This window comes from Amblyraja radiata, chromosome 13 (genome assembly GCF_010909765.2).
Source record: "Amblyraja radiata isolate CabotCenter1 chromosome 13, sAmbRad1.1.pri, whole genome shotgun sequence".
In the NCBI taxonomy this organism is placed as follows: Eukaryota; Metazoa; Chordata; class Chondrichthyes; order Rajiformes; family Rajidae; genus Amblyraja; species Amblyraja radiata.
In genome coordinates this window covers 24,329,526-24,353,740 of record NC_045968.1, presented here as the reverse complement: position 1 = coordinate 24,353,740, position 24,215 = coordinate 24,329,526, and the positions used below count along the sequence as shown (strand labels likewise).

At 42.5% G+C, this 24,215-nt stretch overlaps 1 protein-coding gene across 1 annotated transcript; it reads right to left on the bottom strand.

Moving 5' to 3' along the window:
* Nucleotides 1-280: 280 nt before the first annotated feature.
* On the bottom strand, nt 281-22,911 carry LOC116980143 (S-arrestin-like). The gene is made up of 14 exons (XM_033032254.1): nt 22,797-22,911; nt 19,855-19,928; nt 19,154-19,214; nt 17,068-17,112; nt 13,376-13,572; nt 13,218-13,277; nt 10,842-10,909; nt 8,646-8,781; nt 8,001-8,085; nt 6,916-6,988; nt 6,108-6,245; nt 2,486-2,563; nt 1,264-1,287; nt 281-377 (listed from the first exon to the last, which is right to left on the bottom strand). Exons 1-14 carry the CDS (start codon nt 22,909-22,911, stop codon nt 314-316), a joined length of 1,218 nt encoding a protein of 405 aa, XP_032888145.1. The 3' UTR covers nt 281-313.
* Between the last annotated feature and the right edge of the window lie 1,304 nt (nt 22,912-24,215).

The following is a 24,215-nucleotide window of genomic DNA, read 5'->3' as shown; positions in this document are numbered from 1 at the left end:
CGCTTTGGGGAAAAGAGGTGGCTGTGGGTATTGAGGTGTCAGACCAGATAGCAAACGAGGTTGTTGGCAGCAGGTAAGTGTTGCTTCCCCACTCCTAAAGCTCACTGCAGCTCTTTACTATCACCAAACTCCAGGGACATCAGGCCAATGCAGCACAGTATTTATTGGGTGGGGGGGCGGTATCATGAGGCCATCACTCGTGCTACATTTGTGACGCTATTCCCTGTGAAAGTTCTCGCCAAATATGAAGTTGCACACCATGGTAACAAATCACAAATACATCAGCCCAAAGAAGATTCCACAATAATCCTATTCATAATTGATACCCACCAGGTTTGGCGTGCATGAGCAGAAAGGGTATTTCCACAGTGGCATCACTGCAAACAAAGAAAAGGCATCTCAAGTTGAGACTTAAACATTTCATGGTGTAAGAATGCTGCCATTGAGTCAGCAGTACACTGCATCAAATCCAAACAGTTTTCCTGATCTCTAGCTATTAAAAGTAAAAATTTGCGTAGATATGAAACCTTTCATTCCCTTTAAGGGAATGCCTGCTGCCATTTTTTTACAGAGAGCTCTCACAATGGGAATGAAATAGAAGACCAAATTATCTGCATTTGTGATGGAGAGAAGGAAAATCTGTTGGCCAGGACATTGGGTAATCTCCTCTGATCTACAGATAATGTCTTGGGATTTGTGGAGTTTACATGGAAGTGCAGCATTCTTTCTGCCAACCAAATTTCTATTCTCGAGGGTAAATGTTTAGCTTCACTGCCTGGACAGAACAGATGACAATGGGGATGAAAATCAGGCATGTCCAGCAAGTGATGCATAATCCTGGGTGATTAAAGTGCAAATTCCTCTGTCTGGTGAATGGAGTTTTAACCCATAGTCTTTTGATTCAGAGAAAAGAAAGCATTCACTGCCTCATATGGCTTGGTCATTTACTGCACAAGGCATCTGATGATGATGCATGCAATGTATTATGTAATACACCAAGTGCCTTGGAAATTGAACGAGACATAATACAATGCGTGCATACCTTATACATTCTGCCCATTTTCTGTTCTTCCTCAGCTACATCATGCACATAATTTGTCAGATACTTTATATGGTACGCCTGCAGACCTTGGGACTGTTTTATGTGCAGAATAAGAGAGGATACTCGTTCTGCATTTATCACCGATTCAGAAAGATGTTAAAAGCTTAGCGAGAGGCTTTAATTAAGGTAGGATACTGGCAATTTCATATAACATTACTCACCTGGAAGAAATGTCACCCAACATGCTGCAAGAGTGAACAGATGAAATGTCAATGTTAATATCATGCATGATTGATGAATGTATTGCAATTCCAGACAGCTTACATTTAAATATCTTCCCAGAAAGAATATGGAGTATACACTGGGTAGCGACACAACACAATCATCTGAGTCTAACTGTATCTAATTCATATATAGCAAGTTACCAGCAACTACAATGACCGGCTAATACGCTATCAGTGATGTTGATTGAAGTCTTATTAAATGGTATCTTGATACTTTTATATCCACCTGAAAGGGCCGACAGAGCCCTTTAACGTCATCCTGCATTACACTGTGAACCAAAGTGGAGCTTAAAGCCACAAGTTTCTGACCCAGATTTAACAGTGCAACCATCAAGTCAAGCCTGACTGTAATGAAGCAGAGACCATAATTTAAATAGATTTATGCTTCAACTTTAAGGATCCGGGACTGCTTGCAGGAGAGATTCAGACTACCTGTGTTTCAGATGTTATACTTAGATGAATACCGAGGCTCCCTGGCTTAGAAAGCCAATCATACAGCTCATATATGACTAAATGGTGATATAAAAATTGATCACTAAAGTTAGCATTTTCAAACATGCAAGGTGCAGATTAGGAGATTGAACTGGGTGATTCCATGTGCATGATGCTTCATTGCATTGGCAGCTGGGCATGCATCATCAATGTCAATTTGCATGCAAGGCATGCCTGATGTTGCTGCTGCAATACTTGAGTGTCCATGGGCAACTGAACATGACAGTGTGCCTTAACAGCAGGAGGACAGGTCAGCTACGTGCCATTGAAAGGGATAGTGAGCATTTTGGGGAAGTGTGAGTTAGTTTCAGACCCCACACTAGACAGGGATAGATTATTTTCCAATGTACCTCACAACTGATTCTGCAGGAAGGGGCTAAATCATGTAATGGTCATGTTTCCCAATTCCTAACTGCCAGAAAGTGTGAGTGAGAATTGGAAGTCTGAGTGTTCATTTCTATGACCACACCAACCTTCCTATCATTAGGTGAACCACATTCACCTTACCACTTGTAGTGGTGGTTCCAAAGAAAATAACTCCCCCACTGTCTCAGAGGAAATGTGGGAGTTATTCAGCTAGTCCACTGAACAGTGCCTGTACACCATTTTTTTGAGTGTTAGATGTGTGAATTTGTTACTAGTTAAACCCAATTTGTGCACCACTCACCCTGGGATCAGCAAGCTGACTTTCATGGAGTAGGACACCAACATCCCTTGAACTTCTCGATCACTTCCTTCCTTTAAGCTGCAATGAAGGAAGGAATGGCATTACACTGCACAGACCAAGTCATAGAGGTCCTCAAACATATTTGATCACGTCATTGCCTCCAGTCTCCCCTTTCTGCTCCAGTCTATTTAAAACAAGCTTCCTAGCACCTCTCTTTAAATCAAAGCTGAGACAACAATCTGGCTGCTCAACACCCGGCTTGAGATCTAACTATTCCTTTGGTTTATTTATGTTTCATTCGCAAGAAGAAGAAGATAGAATTTTGGTCATTCAATCAAGAATCTACACCCAGACTTCCAACCTAGAGAAAATGCTCGTTCAGGCTTGTAGTTCTGATAGAAACAAAATGCTGGAGTAACTCAGCATGTCAGGCAGCATCTCTGGAGAAATGGAATAGGTGATGTTTCGGGTCGAGACCCTTCTTCAGACTGAGAGTCCTTCCCTTGCTTCACTAGTTTTAGCATGTTATTAATGAACTCTCAGATGCCTACGACTCCCACACTCAGCACACATCTCTGAACCAGAGATATACACCTGCAAGATCCATGACTTTCTTCTGTAGATGTCTACCCTCCCTTCCTTGTTGTTGCTCTTCCTGGAACAAGACTCAACTTGGTTCCCATGTACATCTATCTCACCCTTACATCAGGCCAACATATGGCGGTTATTTACTTCCATTTTTCTTGATTTCATTGCCTTGTATGCTGACATTGTGCGCACACACACACACACACATACGCACACGCACACGCCAGGGCAAGCGGGGGGGAGCATTGTCTGAAATTCACACGGTGCAAAGCCAAGGTGATACAGACACACTGTAATTAAGACGGCTAACACAGTGTACGCTAAGTTCTTTAACTTAAGAGGGGGGGGGGGGGAAGAAGGGGGGAGAAGAAGGGAAAAGGAGTGGAAACAACTGTTACGAAGCCAGACAACATTTAAGAAGCCAGAGATACACGGCTGTGAAGCTCGGCGGACATTTAACATTACCGGTCGGTTATCCTTGGTTCTGAAAACTACTGTTTACGTTTTGTTTCCCCAATGAGCCAATGAAATTCACCAGTCAGCACCGGCTACAGCCTACAAGAACCTAAGAGAACCTTTGACCTCCCGGCAACCCACTAGGACCTCCTTGCGACCCACCTACGTCTCGAGAATTCTCGCTACTCTCCGTGGCGGCTTCATTCTAGTCGCCGCTCATTTTTTAGCATGTTGAAAAATTCTCGGCAACCATAATGAGGCCGTGACTAGTTCCCAGAATGTGACAACTCTTCACGACCATGAAGGCGACTCCCCGGCAACCACCCGCGAATATGTGGCGGCCGCAAAGTCTCCTGCAGTCGCCTAAGTGGGACAGGCCCATTAGAATAATGAATGATTCCTAGATTTTTCAATGTCCTAACCCTTCACTTTGTGACCAGCACAATGGACCTTCAGCCTTTCACCACTGAACTTGTCCCTTCACCCAGTGACCTATACTGTGGACCTTGACCTTTCATCTGGTCACCTGAACTGCGGGCCCAGTGCCTTCAATGGTGAGAATTCTGGCTCTTTGCTTACTGCTTTGTTGCTTTGCCTTGCTGCTAGTTAACTCATTTCACTTTGTGCTATTTAAACATTCAATTTGAAAACTATCACCTTCAGTTTTAGAGAAGGAGTAGTTGTTTGAAATGAATTGTCTAAGTTGTAGTTAGGCACTCCAAATAACAATATTTTAATTGCATAAGTTCCATAAGAACAATTTTTTAATGCCACAGATTGAGCATTCCAAAACTTTGCAGTGGTTGAATTCTGTGGCTGGTACTGCACCATCATGCTACGCAGTGGCCTTCACCCACAGTACAACATCAAGAATCTGGTCCCTACCAGTAGCTTGCATTCATGATTCATTCTACTCCAATTCCATCAACTCCCTTCAAATCTCATGTATTGCAGATTTATAGAACTAAAAATAAAATCAGATTTTTATCATTATTATATCATTATTTTATCATTATTTGATGAAAACTCTTCCGAATAAGGTAAGTTCATTGATCCAAAGAAACTTACAAAATTCTTAACGGGTTGGACAGGCTAGATGCAGGAAGATTGTTCCCGATGTTGGGGAAGTCCAGAACAAGGGGGTCACAGTTTAAGGATAAGGGGGAAATCTTTTAGGACCGAGATGAGAAAAACATTTTTCACACAGAGAGTGGTGAATCTTTGGAATTCTCTGCCACAGAAGGTAGTTGAGGCCAGTTCATTGGCTATATTTAAGAGGGAGTTAGATGTGGCCCTTGTAGCTAAAGGTATCAGGGGGTATGGAGAGAAGGCAGGTACAGGATACTGAGTTGGATGATCAGCCATGATCATATTGAATGGCGGTGCAGGCTCAAAGGGCAGAATGGCCTACTCCTGCACCTATTTTCTATGTTTCTATGGTAAAACTCTCCCTCTCTCTCGCTAGCATCACCTCTCCTTAAGGCCTCTTCCATGTTCAGCAAGAAGGTCAACAACAGGAGCATCAAAGCTGAGCCCAATTCTCCATGCACTTTGAGAAAGTGAGAGGAGGAAGAAAGATTGAGGGGAAAATACAAGGTGGGAGAGGAAAGAAGATAACCTTGTGAACAAGAGAGACTGGAGAGCAAGAGTAAGATACAGATGAATTGGAGGAGGAAGGGAAACAAACATTTTACAGCAAGATTTATTGGCTTATGATCTGGAGTTGTAATCACAACTGAATTTATTATCTGCCAATCCCTGGAGCATTTTGGTGGCACACTGGTGTAAATGGTAGAGTTGCTTCCTCATAGCTCCAATGGCACAAATTTAATCCTAACCCCTGGCACTGTCTCTGTGGAGCTTGAGTGTACTCGCTGAGACTATGTGGGTTTCTCCTGGATGCCTCAGTTACCTCTCAGATCCCAGAGATTGTAGGTTAACACTCCACTGTAAATTAACCTCATTGTATACTGTCGGTGAATGTGTAAATTAAGGGGTAGTTGATGGGAATGTGAAGAGTCCCCTGTATCTCAGTCTGAAGAAGGGTCTTGACCCGATACGTCACCCATTCCTTCTCTCCAGAGAAGCTACCTGTCCAGCTGAGTTACTCCAGCATTTTTGTGTCTATCCTCGATGTAAATCAGCATCTGCAGTTCATTCCTACACAATCCTTTCACTCACTCAGCCTTCAAAATGAAGTACTGTGTGTACGTGTGCGTTCACCAGATGGAAATCCAACTGACTTATGAAACATTTAAACTGATTGAACAGGCAAGACCTAAATACGAGACACACGATTTAATCTGGAATCCTAGATTGGCAATAGGGTGTTAACAGCTCTTTAAATCCTCTTCCCTTTATATTAATCCCCATCTTGCCCTTTTCTGACAGTCTGTCTGTTTCTTTTATATTTGCACATTTCCCTTAAGTCTCATTTCCCTCCAAACCCCATTCCATTTCTTTCTCTTTGCCCAACCTCCCTCCTCACCCATCCTTGTTCATCCTTGCACCTCACAGTCTCCCCGGCATGCACTCCTCTATACGACGTCATCATCCAATTCAAGTCCAAATTCCTTACATGGTGGAAGAAGCCAGGTTACTGTCCTCCAGTTTGGTTTTCCCATCCAGCGCGATTCCATGTTTGCCTCGGTTGCTGGCCATTGTGGGCAAAAGCACATAGGTCTTTGAGAATGTGGAGCCTGCGGCAACCTGATCACTGTGTATTTAAAACAAAAACTAATATTCAGATGCACAATCTTATTTGATGGAAGCATATTTCCTCTCATTAAAGCACATTCAATCATCACATTCCTGAATCCCATCTAACTCCAGACAGCAAGAGGTTTTATACTAAAAATGGTGTTATTCCATCAAGGGATGTAATAAATGTATCACATTTCTTATGTAACTTATTTCTATCGGTCCTACATCTACAAGAACTTTTGAGGTCTGGACAAAGAAACCTCACAAAGTACCCGTGTAACGTAGCGGGCCTTGCAGTATCTCTGGAAGACAAGGATAGGCGACGCTTCATGTGAAGAAAATACACTCTATCGTACCAGAAAGAATATTTGGGGAAATTGATGGGAATGTGGGGGAAAACAATTGGATTAGTGAAAATGGGTGTTTGAAGGTTAATATAGACTGGCTGTGCCTGCGGGCCTGTTTGCTGAAGGACATGATGTATGATTGAATCTATTTAAAAGTGAAAGTGATGAGACGCAGAGATTACATTTTTTACAAAAAATAACAGAGAACCAACGCAACTTGGAGTATAAGGATCCCAAATTATCTAAGACAGTCATACAGACGTCAGGATGTTTTATAGCTTTTTTTAGCCTTGGTAGTCCAATGGAATTATTGAATTTATACAACAATGTACTTACTTTGCATCCTCCTCAGCAACCACCTCTGTGTATTTATCATTCGAGTACAGCACCACAGTGGTTGTTTGTTCAACTGAAAATGAAAAAAAAGGTATTTCGATCATGCGGTATTTATAGGTGAAAAAAATCTGATTTTCTGAGACAAAGTATCAACATTTCCACCATGACAAATTATGAAATATGGTTAATAAAATGTGAAGAACCAAGACAATTTAGAAGGCAACATTATAAAAAAACGTTCAGAATGACAAATAAATATACTTTCGACTCTCTCGAACTAGGGATCATTGTTTAAAATTCACGGTTATTCATTTATGACATCTATGGGATGTTTTATTTTCTCTGAGGTTTAGAATCTTTGCCATAGTTCCTCAAAGAGCAGGTATAGATTCTTGATAAGGTTAAGAGGGGAAAATATTATTAATAGATAGAAATGTGATGTTTGGGTTACAGTCAATCTGAGTAAATGGTGAATACGCTGACAGACCTACTCCTGCTCTTAATCCATCTGCTTGTTCATGCCTCCTCTGTCAGAGAGTTGGAGTGACATTGACACTCACTCATGCAGCTTTGTCTACCCAGAAACCAAGGCAGGCACTTACTCAGAAACCCACAAGGCAATCACTGGCTGAGACAGAAGCATGAGCTTTATAGGATTAAATCTTGATCAACTTTTATGTACAAAAACTTCAAAGCCGTCCAATGGGTAGAAGGCGTAGGGAAAATAGATCAGCCACGATTAAATGGCGGTGTAGTCTCGATGGGCCGAATGTCCTCATTCTGCTCCTTTGCCATATGGTCTTGCAATCACCATTTTGTCTCCTTCCTACCTCAAGCTGCCGCTTATTCCACTCACCTGACAATCACCCCCCCCCCCCACCTGTATCCACCTATCACCCACTAAACTTTCTTCCTTCCCCACCTCTATTTTCCAGCTCTCTCCACCCAACTCCAATTCGACACAAAACATTATCTGTCCATTCCTTCCACAAATGCTGCCTGGCCTGTGGAGTTCCTCCAGCACCTTGTGTTTTGCTCAATATTCTGGCATCTGCAGTTTCTTGTGTCACCAGGTGTACTCATACCTGTAACTTTGATGCTCTTCACATGTTTGCTGGTGTTATTTGTCACTTGAACATTGATGCTGATGGGATCCCCGTGGTAATATATCTGAGGAGTGAAAATAACCATCAGCTTAAATATTGTCCTTTTCTGGCTCCACTAAAACCAGTCACTCTTTCTGGTGCCTCATTCAATTGCCAAAGTTCATTCACAAAATGACTGAGAAAAATTCAGCATGGAAACAGGCCCTTTCTCCCACTGAGTCCGCGTTGACCATTGATCACTCGTTCACTCTAGTTCTATGTTATCACACTCTCACATCCAGCCCCACACATTAGGAGCAATTTACGGAGGCCAATTAGCCTAAATAAAATTCACGTCTTTGGGATGAGGCAGAAAATTGTAGCACCCGGAGGAAACCCACACGGTCACAGGGAGAATGAACAAACTCAACGCAGTCAGCACCTGAGGTCAGGATCAAAACCAGGTCTCTGGCAAGATGTGGAAGCAGCTGTGATAGTGGACTCTTTTTATAAAAGTTCAGATTTGGGCATTGTTGGCAATGACAGCATTTATCGCCTATCGTTCAAAGATATTGATTGGTAGATTAGCCTTCAGCATTCAAGGAGTGAAGTATTTACTTGGGGCTTCTATTGTGCAGCCCTCACCTCTTTATTCAGTGATGCCATCAGCTGAAGAGGGTGGTCGGACATAATGAAATGCTTGCTGATGTGAGCACTTGGCAGTGGGCCGGCGTGATCTGGAGCATACTGCACTTTACGGATAGTCATACGCACAGAACTTCTAGATAAGGAAATAAGACATTTATCAGTCAGAAACCAGCTAAAGTAAATAAAAAATAAAATATGATCATGAAAGTTGATTTCAGTAATATGTCACAGAAAGGAACGTTTCACCTTTTCATGCCTGCCAGACATAGAATGTAGAACAGTACAGAGGAACAAGCCCTTCGGCTCCTGATTTCTGTGTTGAACGTGATACTATAAAGGGCCTGTCCCAATTACGTGTCCTTGGCACGCAAATTACGCGACCTCATGCTAGCGTTGAGGCACACGGGCATCGTATGGCCGCCCGGGGCCGGTCCCACTTAGAAGTGCGGAAGGGTATGTAGTTGTGCGCGACATCGCGCGGGGCTCAGAAATTTTTGTAGTGAACAAAATCTTCGCGCACCAATGGCCTGTCGCGTAACTGACGGCCAAAGTGGGACAGGCCCAAGATCCTGGCGCGACGCAACGTCTCACCTTCAACAGCAGCAGTAGAAGCAGGCAACCGATCGCCGAACTCGGCCTGGGGCTCATGGCCGTTGCGGTCCGGATCCGCCCCCGCTTCTACTCCCAGAGCGGGGACAAGAAAATTGAAGATGGACACAAAATGCAGGAGTAACTAAGCGGGACCGGCAGCATCTCTGGAGAGAAGCAATGGGTGACGTTACGGGTCAAGACCCTTCTTTTCAGACTGAAAAAGAGTCTCGACATGAACCATCACCCATTGCTTCTCTCCAGAGATGCTGCCGGTCCCGCTGAGTTACTCCAGCTTTGTGTCCATCTTCAAATGACGTCACGCACTCCAGATAGCTGAGCGTACGCATGAAGTCGCGCCCGACCTTCGCGGGACCATCGCGGCTCAACGCGACCACGAGGTCGTGTAATTTGCGTGCCAAGGACACGTAAGCGGGACAGGCCCTTAAATTTTCCTGCTGTACATGATCAAAATCTTTCCATTCCCTGTCTATCCATGTGCCGATCAAAAAACCTCTTAAATGTCACTATTGTGTATCTGCTTCCACCACCACTCCTGATAGCATGTCCAGCTGAGGAAGCTGTGTAAAAAAAACTTGCCCCATGCATCTCCTTTAAACTTTGCTCCTTCAAGATATAATAATACTTGTCTGATTTTTAAATCCCTAAAGGGACTTCCTGATTAGAAATAATAACTGAATCACAAATTCTTCCTGCATTCAAAGAGTTTTTTTTTTTTAATCTCACAATTTAGATACACAGCAAAACTACCTTTATTCTGCTCACCAGCCACTCACAGGGCAGATAAAGGTTAGATGTAAAAATGTAAAAATTCTTATACAGCACAATATCATTATTTAACATGGATATCGCTGGTAAAGCCAGTATTATTGTACATTCCAAATTATCTTCAATAAGCTGGTGCAGGGTTGACGTTTTCATGTCCGCTACCTTTATCCCTCATGGCTGCAGTGATTAAGGGTTTTTAAGAGGTATTTGGAGGTACTGTTGTGGTGTTAGACAAGTAACTGCAAAGTGCTTTGTAGATGGTGCAGCTACCATGCATGGCGGGAGGAGAGAATTAATGTTTAAGGTGATGAATGGGTACTAATCAAGTGGGCACCTTTGGATAATGTTAAACTTTCTGAGTGTGTTGGAGCTGCATTCATCCAGACAAATGGACATCCATCATCACGTTTCTGATTTGTGCCATGTAGAGAGTGGAAAAGCTTTGGGATAATTCACCCACTATTGGGTACCCAGCCTCTAACTTGTTCTTGCACCCACATATCTGTGTGTTTGGTCTAGTTGTGCCTCTGTTTAGTGGAGACCCCCAAGGAGTTGGATGATGAATTATGAAATGATAAATTAACTAAAACTAACTAAACTAGCAAATAGTTTGCACCAATGATTCATTAATGACCCATTGACAATTCACAAATCTTTGCGTCCTTGTTTCACTCATCTAATTTCAGCCGGTAATGATCAAACTTTTAATTATACCGAGGCAATCAAATATGTGTGTGCACCGAACCCGACAGGTAGAGGTATGTCATGTGTCTCCTATTACAGAACATTAGTTTAGTTTAGTTTATTGTCACGTACCTTTTATGGATCTTTTCCTCCAGATTGTTCACGCAGAACGCTATTATCTCAAAATCTACGGAACAAAACTGCAGAGAAATCAGAAACACCAGAAGTTGTAGTTATCCAGCAGGGGAGGGGAGGTAATAAAGAGATCAGGTCTAGGCTGTTAGTTCATGAACACTGTCAGGTTACAAATCAACGGAAGAATATTCATTGTAAGTTATCAGTCCATTGGGCACGGACCATTTCCAATTCATGTATTCACTGGAGTGGACCCATGCTAGGTTACAGGACCATGAATGATGATTCATTATGAATGAATGGTCTGTGGAGCATTGACACATTGTAGATTATAATCATGTGCACTGATTAATGGATGATAACTTGTTCTAAATTGCAGATTCAGGGTCTCATTCTAGATTATAAATTCATGCACTAAATTTCTCATTTTCAAGTACTTGCTCACTATCTTTCAGTCACATAGAATGAGCTTGTGACATTTTTTCAGGTGGAATATGCCAGATTCCAACAACTCCAAGTCAGACTGCCTCACCGCTCACTTAGATTTCTTGCCAATTATAATGAATCAGCGGGCAGTCATTAATACTACTGTTCAAAAATAAAGATTCACCGCTTTAAGGCAGAGGCAAAAATATTTATTTTCTCTCAAAATCACCATCTTTTGCAACTCTCTTCCTCAAAGATCTTGGAATACATGTTGGAAGGATTCTAGATAAGGGGGCTTAAAGTGAACATGGGTACCTTGGAATGCAGTTCAAATCAGCCACAATCATAAATGGCAGAGCAGGTTCCAGAATTCAAGTGGCCAACACCAACTACTAACTTGTATATTCTATGAGATTACTCCTTGACCATCCCTTTTCAAAGAAGAAAAGTCCTAATGCAAGACTCATCATGTAATGATCCTCATTCATGGTAAACTTCTTTTCAACAGTTTCTAAGGACATTCCTGGCTCGGTGTACCGAGAATTGCTTACTATACTTTGACTAAGTAATTAATATTTAACCTATCCACTTAAACTCATATTCTATGCCTTCAGAAATGCAAATAACCAATATGCTTTATAAGCCACATCATCAACCTCTTCTGTTTAAGAAGGAACTGCAGATGCTGGAACAATCAAAGGTAGAAAAAATGCTGGAGAAACTCAGCGGCTGAGGCAGCATCTGTGGAGCGAAGGAATGGGTGACGTTTCAGGTTGAGACCCTTCTTCAGACCCATCATCAACCTCTTCTGTCACTTTGAAGCATTTCTTTGAGGGACACTCATGTTTCTTCTCATCCACACTTTGAAAAATAGTGCCATTTGTACTAAACTGTATTTCAACACTGTCCTTCCATAACTGATATACTTCATAATTTTCAAATTTGAACTACTACTGACATATCACATCCTATGTTATCATCTTGCAGCAAGAACATTTATCCTCACCAAAACACTGTAAAGTTTTGGGTTGTCTTCAAATTTTGTATCCAAGCATCCAAGTTTATAAAATTGAAGAGTATTGGCCCCAACAGTTCACATCCGAGAAACATTGCACAACAGCCCACACCTGAATAGCACCATTGCTGCTATCCTCAGTTTCCTGTCTCTTCATTCCTTCACATACAGACTGCCAATTTCCCCTTAATTTATCTTCGGTCTTCTCAACAAGCCACCTTGTGGCTCTTCATTGAACTGCTTCACTCTGTTACCTTCAGCGGATTCAATTATTTTGTCCCTGATAATGGCTTCTAATCTTTACTTCACCGGTGATGTTAACCTGACTGGCAGTTTTCTCCTGCTTTCCCCTTTCCTTTCTATTACCAGTGTTCATATTCTTAACTGTAACATTCCTGGCTACTGCATAATTTCTGTATTCATCAAGAATGTAAGGGTGTTGATGGCTGCTGTCTCTACTAGTTTATTTCTCTCAGTCTATAGACCAAGTGATTTATTTACCTTAAATGCAATAATTTTCTTAACATGTCATCCCTAGTGGTACCTCGAACATGCTTCCGTTGTGTGACATGTTCAGCGCTCTTTGTGACTCAAAGATTGGCATTCCCAATCTCACTCCGTGTTATTCGATATATTAATTACCAGAATTATAGTACATTGGTTTGGATGCTACTCTGTAAATCATTCTGCATGTGGACCAGGTACATTTGGCCTATTCTACAAAACCAAAATACATTAAAAAATGTAAATTAGCATTAAGGCAAATCTAGAAATTAAAATTTAAAACAGCATTCAAATTTGGACCAGCTTCAATTTCATTAGGCGATCTTCATTTGAGTGATTTTGGTGGCATTAATAAGGAGCGGTTTAAGACTGTTATAGAACATTCAGCCACTATACCATTGAATCATGATTGTCATTAGAGACTGTACCTTGTCTGGATCATTGGCACCAGGCTGAAGATAAACAGAGCAGGGCAGATAATTTGGGAACTGTTAAAAGAAATGACAAAAATACATATTACGGCAGGTCATAAATAACACGTAAAAATAAAAACACCTGGTTCTTGTGGTGCAAGATTATTAACAACCTGAAAAATGAAAGGCAAAGCTTCGTCTCCAATCTTCTTCATCAAGCGTTCCTGCAGCTTGGTTAGTGATTTCAATTCCTCGCCTGTTTGAGGGTACACCTGGACTGTAGACACATACAGGTCCCTATTGAAAGCCTGTCCGATCACCCCAGTGTCCTCTGGTCCATAATGGAAAGTACATTTCAGTCTGCAATAAACTGGGGAGGCAATAATAGTGAAGATTAGAGAGTTAGAGAATAATTTAAATTACACTGGATATACTGGGCAAGTCAGCTGGTTCCATAAAGGATCAAAGATGCTGCTAATTGCTGGATCGTTCAGATGTGGGAATCTGATCAGAGGGAACTAACAATTCATTGTGATCTTTCCACAGATTTATTGGATGCTATTTAGGATTATTATTATGGAGATGAGCTTTGAAGCAATTCCTGATAATCAAATTCATTGATCTTATATTGGTAAAAGACACAAAGTGGGTCTTTTGTCTATGGCTGGTTTATTCCTTCTTTCTTTAGGCACCATTTTCATTTTCCACTGCCAAGGAAGGTGGTAATCTGAGGAAACGGGTTTATAATTTAATACCAAGAACAATGGGAAGATGAGGTTTCTATGTTATTAGCGTTATGCACAGGACTGCACTGTCTGGTGGGGTGATGGTATTTAATCCCGAAACAACTTTCAAACGAGGACTGATTAAATTCTTGATATGGAAATAAATTGTGGGAATAGAGTTGGGGACTAAATCTGATTGAATGCAGTGTTCAAACACAGGGCATTGCTTAGTTGTCTGCTTGGGTACACAATTAAACCCAGAGCAACTAGGTATCTCAGGGCAACTAGGTTTCAGTAATAAACATTGGCCTTCACACATTGATTGATTGATTATACCTTTAATAATCCTTTACAGGAAATTACAGTGCCACGACAGCTTCAAGACAGACATAACACCACACATTTCCTCAAATAGCTTCCATACTTAACAAGTTAAAATACAAGTTAAAATACAAGTTAAAATACAATTAATTTTAAAAAGTGCAGTTATTTATGCGCATTATATAACCTTATAGCAGCTGGTAAACAGGACTTCCTATGTCTCTCAGTTTTGCACATTGGTGCAATCAGTCTCTGACTGAGGATGCTGCTCTTGATCACCTTCAGGGCATGGAGTGGGTGAGTGTGGTTGGTCATTATTGAACCCAGTTTGTTCAGAGTTCTGGCCTCTGCCACCTGCTGGACCGTTCGTTGCTCAGCCCCGACCACTGAGCCGGCCTTCCTGATCAGCTTGTCCAGTCTGTTTTTGTCCACTATGCGGGCGCCATCTCCCCAACAGGCCACAGCAAAAAACAGAGCACTGGCCACCACTGAATGGTAGACACTGCACAGTAGGGGTTGGCAGATGTTAAATGACCTCAGCCTCCTTAAAAAATACAGTCGGCTTTGTCCCTTCCTGTACACCGCCTCCATATGACACTTCCAGTCCAGCTCACTGTCAAGCTGCACCCCAAGGTACCTGTGGTTAGCGACCACCTCCACCTCAGTGCCCTTAATGGTGATTGGTGTTGCTTGAGTCCTCCTCCTCCCCCTCCTGAAGTCCACAACTATCTCCTTGTTTTTTTTGGTGTTAAGATGGAGGTTATTGTGTGCACTCCACTCCACAAAGTTACTTATTATGTCTCTATACTCCTCCTCATTGCCCCCTTTAATGAGGCCGACAACAGCTGTGTCATCCGAAAACCTCTGCAAAAAGCAGCTGTTGGTGTTATATTGGAGATCCGCTGTGTAGATGGTAAACAGGAATGGAGCCAGCACAGTTCCTTGTGGAGCCCCTGTGCTGCTCAAGATGGTGCCCGAGACACTGTTCTGTAGGCGCACGTACTGTGGTCTGAGGGAAAGGTAATCCAAACACCACAGTACCAGTGATGGATCCACTTTCATCTTCTCCATCTTCTCCCCTAGCAGTCGGGGCTGAATTGTGTTGAAGGCGCTTGAGAAGTCAAAAAATGTAATCCTTACAGATGCATCAGTAGTGTCCAAATGTGTGTACACCCTCTGCAGCATGTAAATGAGGGCATCATCGACACTGATGTTAGGCTGATATGCAAACTGTAAAGGATCCATTTGATTTGACACACTAGTCCTGATGTAGGAAAGGACAAGTCTCTCAAATGTCTTCATTATATGTGAAGTGAGCGCTACTGGTCTGTAGTCATTGTGGAGAGTGGGATGGGTCTTCTTTGGGACAGGTACCAGGCAAGATGTTTTCCACAGCCTTGGAACCTTCTGTAGACGCAAGCTCAGGTTGAACAGGTGTGTTAGAATACCACACAGCTCTGAAGAGCAAGTCTTCAGTAGCCTTGGGCTGGTGTCATCAGGCCCCACTGCTTTCCCTGGCTTCAGTCTGTCCAGCATCACCTTGACCTGAGCAGTATGAAGAGTCATAGGTGGGGCTGCCGGTGGAGTGGGAGGTGGAAAGAGGGGACTCCGTACAGGTGACATCTCAGGAGTGGTGGAGATGATGGAGAGAGGGAGGGGAGGTGGAGAGGAAGCAGCAATGGTCAGCAGACCAGGTGGGGGAGGCTGGGGTGGTGTGGGGCAGTCAAATCTGTTGAAAAATCTGTTCAGATCATCAGCCAGACTCTGTTCACCATCAGGCAGTGTACCACCTTTCTGCTTCATGCCCGTGATCTTTCGCATTCCAGCCCATACCTGCTTCACACCATCTTGCTGCAGCTGTCGTTCTAATTTGAACCTATATGCTTCTTTCCCCTCCTTAATCCTCACCTTCAGTTCCTTTTGAAGTTCTTTGATTTTATTCCTGTCGCCCTCCCTGAAAGCCTTTTTCTTCTCATTTAGTAAGGCCTTCAGGCTGCTGGTAATCCAAGGTTTGTTATTAGGGTAGCAACGAATTACCCTGGATGGCATGATGTCATCATAACAGAAATTGATGTAATGGGTAATGCATTCTGTTAGTCCGTCAATGTCTTCCCCATACTCCTCACAGAACACATCCCAATCTGTTGTCTCAAAACAATACCTCAGGGCTTCATCTGCCTCAGGATACCAGTCTCTTGATGTTCTGGTGGTGACAGGCAGCCTCTTGGCAGCTGGGGTGTAGGAGGGAGAGAGATGTAGCATGTCGTGGTCTGATCGACCAAGAGGGGGCAGTGCAGTACATTTGTATGCATTTTTCACATTTGCATACAAAAGATCCAGCATTTTATCACCTCTGGTTGTACAGTCAATAAACTGTTTAAAAGTGGGCAAAGTCTTAGAGAGACAGACATGGTTGTAATCTCCAGACACAACAATGAACGCCTCTGGGTACTTGGACTGGAGTCCCGCTATAGTGGTGTGCAGCACGTCACACGCGACTTCCGTAGAACATAGGTCCTCATGTTCAGAATGAATTTAAAAATAAATTACATTGAACAGATCAACATCTCCACAAAAACAGGAATGAAAAGAAGCTGTGTAAGTGAGTAAAATATTTGTCTCCTAACATCAGACGCAGGGGCTCCATGGTCTCATTTTTTAATGTTGTGCAAGAACTCTAACCAAATCTGGTCATTCCGCTTTCACAGATAGCCAAATATTATTGGCTTCAAAATGTAATCTTGAGAGGTTTTTGTTAAAGACTTTGTACAATTGATAATGCCAGGAAATTTTAATCCTGCCGATGGTAAAGATCTCACCTTTTCGTTCCCTTACGTAACCGGTGTCCACCAACAGCACGCCATCTACAGAGGGAAGCAGAATATTTGGTTACTCCGAATCTTCGTTCAAACCATATTACCCATAACAAGTTATAATTGGCTCAGATTCTTGGAATTAATTGATCATAACCAATACAGTCAGTGCTCATAACTTTCAGTAACTCATTCCAAGCTGCCTGGTATTGTTGAAAAAATAATTTTAAAATATCCATCTGCAAAATAACCTATGCATTTTAGAGGACATTTTCCAAATTCTGTCAACAAAATACCTGTTGGTATATAGAACGGTAATAGATAGTCATAGAGATTTAGAATGAAACATGCGCAAAGGTTTGACCTCTCTTGTTCTATGACAATCCTAGGATATATGTATGTTTGAGTGTGTGAGATCTGCACTATTATGGTTTGGTTACCTAACATTACTGATGTATTGTATTATTATTGTTGTGTTGTATTATTGTGCATGTAAAGTGCTAGCAAGAAAGAATTTCATTGTTTAATTCCTCGTGCATTTGACAATTAAATATTCTTAACTCTCGTTTACTGACCTTTCTAGTAGTAAAGGTTTCTCCCCATCCACTGACAGAAAATAACTAGAAAGACCTCTTTAATCTCATATTACTCTTTCTGCTCTAAACAGAATAACGTTTGCCTGGCCAGGGTACTAAATGTTCTCAGCCCTGTCATTGTTCTTAAAATTATGTCTCTGCTCTCTCCAAAGTCTCACTTTCCTCACAGAGAGTTGTCAGTGCAAAGCAACACCAAAGACGGGTCATTAAGGTAGAACCATAATTCCAGAGGTAGCCCTGCCAAACTGAGAGATACTTCCCCCTCTAGTAATTTAGGGGGGGGGGGGGAGGGGGGGGGGGGGAGAGAGAGAGGGGGGAGAGAGAGGGGATAGAGAGAGGAGAGAGAGGGGGAGAGAGAGGTGGGGAGAGAGAGAGATGGGATAGAGGGGGGTAGTTGAGAGAGGGTGGGAGTGGAGAGAGGGGGGAGGGGGAGAGAGGGGGGGGGAGGGGAGGAGGGGGAGAGAGGGGGGAGAGAGAGGGGGAGAGGAGAGAGAGGAGAGAGAGGAGAGGGGGAGGAGGAGAGAGGAGAGGGAGGAGAGGGGGGAGAGGGGGGGGGGAGGGGGAGAGAGGAGAGAGGAGAGAAGGGGGGGAGGGGGAGGGGGGGATGAGCAGGAGAGAGTGGTGGAGAGGGGAAGGAGAGGGGAGAGGGGAGAGAGGGAGAGAGAGAGGGGAGAGAGGGGGGAGAGGGGGGGAGAGAGGTGGGGAGCAGAGGGGGGAGAGGGGGGAGAGGGGGGAGAGGGGGAGAGGGAGAGAGGAGAGAGGGGAGAGAGGGGGGAGAGGGGAGAGAGGGGGAGAGAGGAGAGAGAGGAGAGAGAGGAGAGAGAGGGAGAGAGTGGGGAGAGAGGGGGGAGAGAGGAGAAAGGGGGGAGAGAGGGGGAGAGATAGGGGAAAGGGGAGGGAGAGAGGGGGAGAGATGAGAGAGGGGGGAGAGAGAGGGGAAAGAGAGAGAGGGGGGAGAGAGGGGGGAGAGAGGAGAAAGGGGGGAGAGAGGGGGGAGAGAGGGGGGAGAGAGGAGAAAGGGGGGAGAGAGGGGGGAGAGAGGAGAAAGGGGGGAGAGAGGGGGAGAGAGGAGAAAGGGGGGGAGAGAGGGGGGAGAGAGGAGAAAGGGGGGAGAGGGAGGGGGAGAGGGAGGTGGAGAGGGAGAGGGAGAGGGAGGGGAGGATGAGGGAGAGAGGAAGGGGAAGAGGGAGGGGGAGAGGGAGGGAGGGGGAGAGGGAGGGGGAGGGGTGAGGGAGGGGGAGAGGGAGGGGGAGAGGGAGAGGGAGAGGGAGCTGCCCAAGTGAAATATGAGATGCTGTTCCTCCAATTTGCATTTAGCCTCACTCTGACAATGGAGGAGAAAGGTCTGTGTGGGAATGGGAAGTAGAATTCCATATTAACAGAGATGATAATGAAAGCTAAGGAAGAAAACAAATTACTGAGTTATTGTGGGAATAAATAAAGTTATTTTTAAGATTTACTGGGCGAGTAGTTGATTGTTAGTGATTCACACTTACCCACAGGGTCAATATGGCTGCCATGGTCCACAAAATCTCTTCTGCTCAAGTAGGCAGCAACCTATTAAAGATCAGAAGTGGAATCATTGGCAGAAGAGGATGATAATTACTCTTTATTCATCAATTAAATGGCCATAGACAACTTATGGATTAAAATAACAAAGGAAACATTGTTTAAGGTTGAAACAAAAATCCTGTAAATTTAAACTGATAAGAACGTAGAGATAGGTCCAGTTTAAACATTAAACATATGAGAATAGAGACGGGGTTTGAATGGAGTTTGATCTGCTCGTAGTATGGAGATAGGACCGGACAAATGGTAAACAGTAATATGATGAGGCAATATAGACGCTCACCTGATGAGCTAAAGGAAAGAGGATTAGTGAAGAGGATGAAGTTGACTTTAGTCAGATGTGTGGTGATTATGCTGATGTACAATGACAGGCACAATATAGTGATTATGATTTAGATATGGAAACAGAAGTGATCTAGGGCTTACTCTGATAAGAATACAGCTGACAGTGTAGAGGTGTGCCGATCATAGTGGAGACACAAGGGTGGTGCGGAGTTCAAATTAACTGGCCAAGGACATGGGATCAACATGCTTAAATTAACCATCATACAGAAATTGGGAAGAAGGTCAAGCTTAAATTGGAATGTACAAAGATAAATTTATCAGGATGTGGATATGAAGGTGATGCAGAGTTTCGAGACAGTTTCGAGAAGGTAACCCTTCTTGTGCAGGAAATCAAGAATCTTATATTTAAGAAGCCCTCTAGGATGGAGAATTTCAAAAGACATCTCAATTTATCTCTGTCTTCACTGATTGGTCATAGAACAAAAATAGACAAACGACCAATCAGCACCTAGAGCAGGAGAGTGTAGAACAGGTTGGGGGCTGGACACAGGGGATTCGGATCCAGGGTAAGGCCCATTCAGCATTTAAATTGATCAACAAATAAAGCCAACATTTATAAAGATAAGACAGGTTTATTTATACAATCTGTTTTATAATCTGATCAGACTAAAAAGTATAGTGTTTGAACTGAATGGACAAGTAGACTTTCAACTGATTGGATTACAGGGACAGGACCAGTAAAGAGTTAAATAACTGCAATGTAACAAACACAGCAGTATGAGTGCAACGGTAAAGGTGAGAGTTGCATTGGGGAGAAACAGGGTCTGATGGAGCCTCATACAAGCCTATAATCTACAATTTTCTGAAAAGATGGGGTAATCATGGAGAGTAAAAGGTATCTGTGTTAACAAGTAATTTAAATCATAAACATACGAAGGCCAATTAAAATGCCTTACGAGTTTCCAATTATATATCGTAGATAGGATATAAAAGGGAGTAAGATATATTCTGAATGCACTTGGCCTTCAGGAGTTTTGGCGATGCAACCTCAGGAGAGATATACACAGGTATTAGCCTTGAAGACGGTGTAGCAGAGATTCACGCAAATGATTCTGAAATTTAACCCATTAGATTATGAGGATAATTTATACAAACTTGATTTGCATTCTCAGAGAATCATATAGCACAGAAATAGGACCTTTGGCCCAACATATTCACAGCAACCATTTTGTCCAGCGTTCCTGAATTCATTTGTCCACATTATGTCCATATCTTCTGTGCCTTGCCTATTTAAATATGCATCTAAATGTCGCTTAAATGTAATTATTGTTTCTGATTCCACTACATCCTTTGGCAGCAAGTTCCATAGTTTGACCACTGCTTTAACAAAACCTTACTCTCAAATTCTCTTTAAAACTCTTTATTTTTAATTTAAACCTATACCCTCTTGTTTTTGATACTCCTCACGGGGGAAAATGATTCTGACTATCTATCTAATCAATGCCTTATACGTTTTGTTTAATCACCCGCAGCCTCCTTCACTACAGAGAAAAAAACAAACCAGCCTAGCTAATTTTTCGCCATAATTAAAATCCTCCTTCTTATAGTGTGGCAACCAGAATATCACACAATATTCCAAGTTCAATAAAACCAGCATTTAAAAAAGTTTAAGTATAATGTCCCAAATTTTATATTCTATGCCCCAATGTATAAAAGCATGCAACATGACCTATTTTAACCACCTTTCCACCAGTGTTGTCACTTTCAAGGATATATGGACTTGAACCCCAATGTCACTTTGTTCATCAACATTCCATAGTGTGCTAGTATTTAGTTTAGTTTATTATTATCACATGTACAGTGAAGAGCTTTGGTTACACGCTAACCAGACAAAGAAAATATTATAGATGATTTGCCACGTGCCTTTCTTAAACCACCTTTCCACCAGTGTTGTCACTTTCAAGGCACTTTCACTTGAACCCAAAGGTCACCCAGTTCATCAAGATTCCTTAGTGTGCTACAATTTATTGTATATGTCCTACTCGTACAATTTTACATCTGATCCATACCCTGCTGTAGCTTTAGAAAACCTTCTTCGTCATCCACCACTTACTAATCATGCCTCCTACATTCACATGCCGTTTTAAAGTGTTTGGGAATCAGGAAAAAAAATCAGGATAGAACTTTCAATGAATGGTAGGGCCCTGGAGTGTTGTAGAGCAGAGGGATCTAGGAGTACAAATACATACATCCCTGAAAGTGGCAGTAAAAAAGCTTTTAGCACATTGACCATAAGTCAGGGAATTGAGTATCGAAGTTGAGACATTATGTTACAGTTGTACAAGATGTTGGTGATGCTGCACTTGGAATATTTTTTGGTCACCCTGCTATAGGAAAGACTCGGTAAAGTTCGAAAAGGTGCAGAAATTTACAAGGATGTTGCCAGCGCTAATGGGCCTGAACTATAGGGAGAGGTTGGGCAGGATAGAACTTTATATCTCGGAATGCAAGAGACTGAGGCGTGATCTTACAGAGGTGCATAAAATCATGAAGGAAATGGGGTGAATGCACCGAGTCCTTTTTCTCTGGGTAGAGGGATTCAAGAACTAGAGAGCATAGGTGAGAGGGATAAAAATTAATAGGAACCTTGCAAACAAGGATCTCAACCCCAACCCCTGTGGTACTCCACTGGTCAGACTTCCAATCGGAAAAGGAACTTTCCACCACTACCCTCTGCCTCCCAACACTAAAACAGCTTTGGATCAAATGAGATAACTCACTTGGATTCCACATGCCTTAGCCTGCTGCAGCAGACAACTCTGTGATACCTTGTCAAAAGCCTTACTGAAGTCCAGGCGGCCAACACATTCTGCCCTGACTTCTTCATTCCACCCAGTTATCTCCTCAGAAAAATCTATCAAATTAGTGCTGCAGGATTTACCCCGCGCAACGTCATGAGAACTATCCCTGATCAGCCCGTGCTTTTCCAAATGTACATAAATCCCATTCCTTGGAATTTTCTCCAATAATTTACCTACCATGACATACGGCTTACTGGCCTGTAGTTACCTAGCTTATCCCTGCTGCCTTTCTTATATTAGCTATCCTCCAGTCTTCTCGAACCTCACATGCGGCTAACAAAAAAGTACATTTTTCCACAAGCGCCCCAGTTATCTCTTCCCTTGCTTCCCATAACAATCTGGAATAAATCTCACCCAGCCCTGAAGAGTTACTTATCCATCCCAGAACATCGAACATCTCCTCCTTCTTAATACACGACCTCACTGTGTTTCACATCCTTCTCCTTGGTGAACACAGATGAGACATAATCAGTTAGAGCCTTGCCCACATCCCATGGCACCAAACACAAATTACCTCTTAGGTCCTTAAAGGGACACATTTGTACCCTGGCTACCAACTTGATCCTGATATACTTATAGAATGTCTTTATTTTGGGTCCTTATTAAATCAAACGCATGGTGCCAGAGCTGTCAACTACTTGGATGCTGGTCCCACAAGAGGATCTAATATCATCCACTACAATCACTGCAATCTTAAATCTCTATTATATTCTGCACTCTGGTATTTTTTCCTTTTGCACAACCTTTACTTGGCTTGACTGTACTCGTATATAATATGATTTGACTGGATAGCACGCAAACAAAGTTTTTCTCAGTATCTTGATAATGTGACTGTGACACACCAATACTGATCCCAATAAATCTATTTTGATTCTGCTCAATCATATTATTATTATTTTGTATGCCCCTTAATATCTTATTTGTCATTATAGATTTCAGCCTTTCCCTACTATCAGCTATCAGATTATGCAAAGGTTTTCTTCTCTCTATTAGATGTCAGCGTCACATTTGCTACGCTTCAATCTACACAAACCCATCCTAGAACCTACAACATTTTTGAAGTAGGTAACCAGAGTAACCAAGTCTATCTATAGCCACCATTCACTAAACTCAGAACATAGATCACCAAGTCCTTATCTTCCAGACTTGTTATTTTCTGTAGTAGTATTTTTTCATCAATAGGTTTACTTCCTCAATAGTCAAGTATACCTTTTAGCAATGCCTTTCCAGGTAATCTTATTTCCTTATATTTAAAACCATCTTTAATTTCTCTAATAATCCATGTGTGTGGCTTTCCTGTCTTAGATTGAAAAAACACATTTCAGATTTTGAACCACATGATTTCCAAACTTATTACAAAATTCTATTATATTATAGATGCTCTTTCCTAAAGGGTCTCTTAGCAAGAACATTATTAATTAACACTATCTATTTTGTAATGTAATATGCGAGTAATCTGAGGCAAACATGGTAAGTGTAACATGTTTATATTGCCAGGATTTGTCAATAATTCCATTGGCTGTCTATCATGCAAATTCTGCAAGGGTAGAAGGTGAACTAAGTGGACCATAACTGTTTTCATCTTCAATGTATACTCCCTGTAGCTTTTGCATTGCCCTGCACTCTAGACACTGATGCCCCATAGACAACCACACCCAACAGAGCCACATCTCACAGTGCCAAAGAGTGGCATTTTCTGTGACACACGTGCTCTTATTTCCTCCCACAACACAAACCCATGGGTTGGTAGGTTAATTGGCCACCCTAAATTGCTCATATGTAGGTGAGCAGTGGAGCGTAAGGTCAGCTGATAGGAATGTGGGTAGAATTTTAAATATGAGAT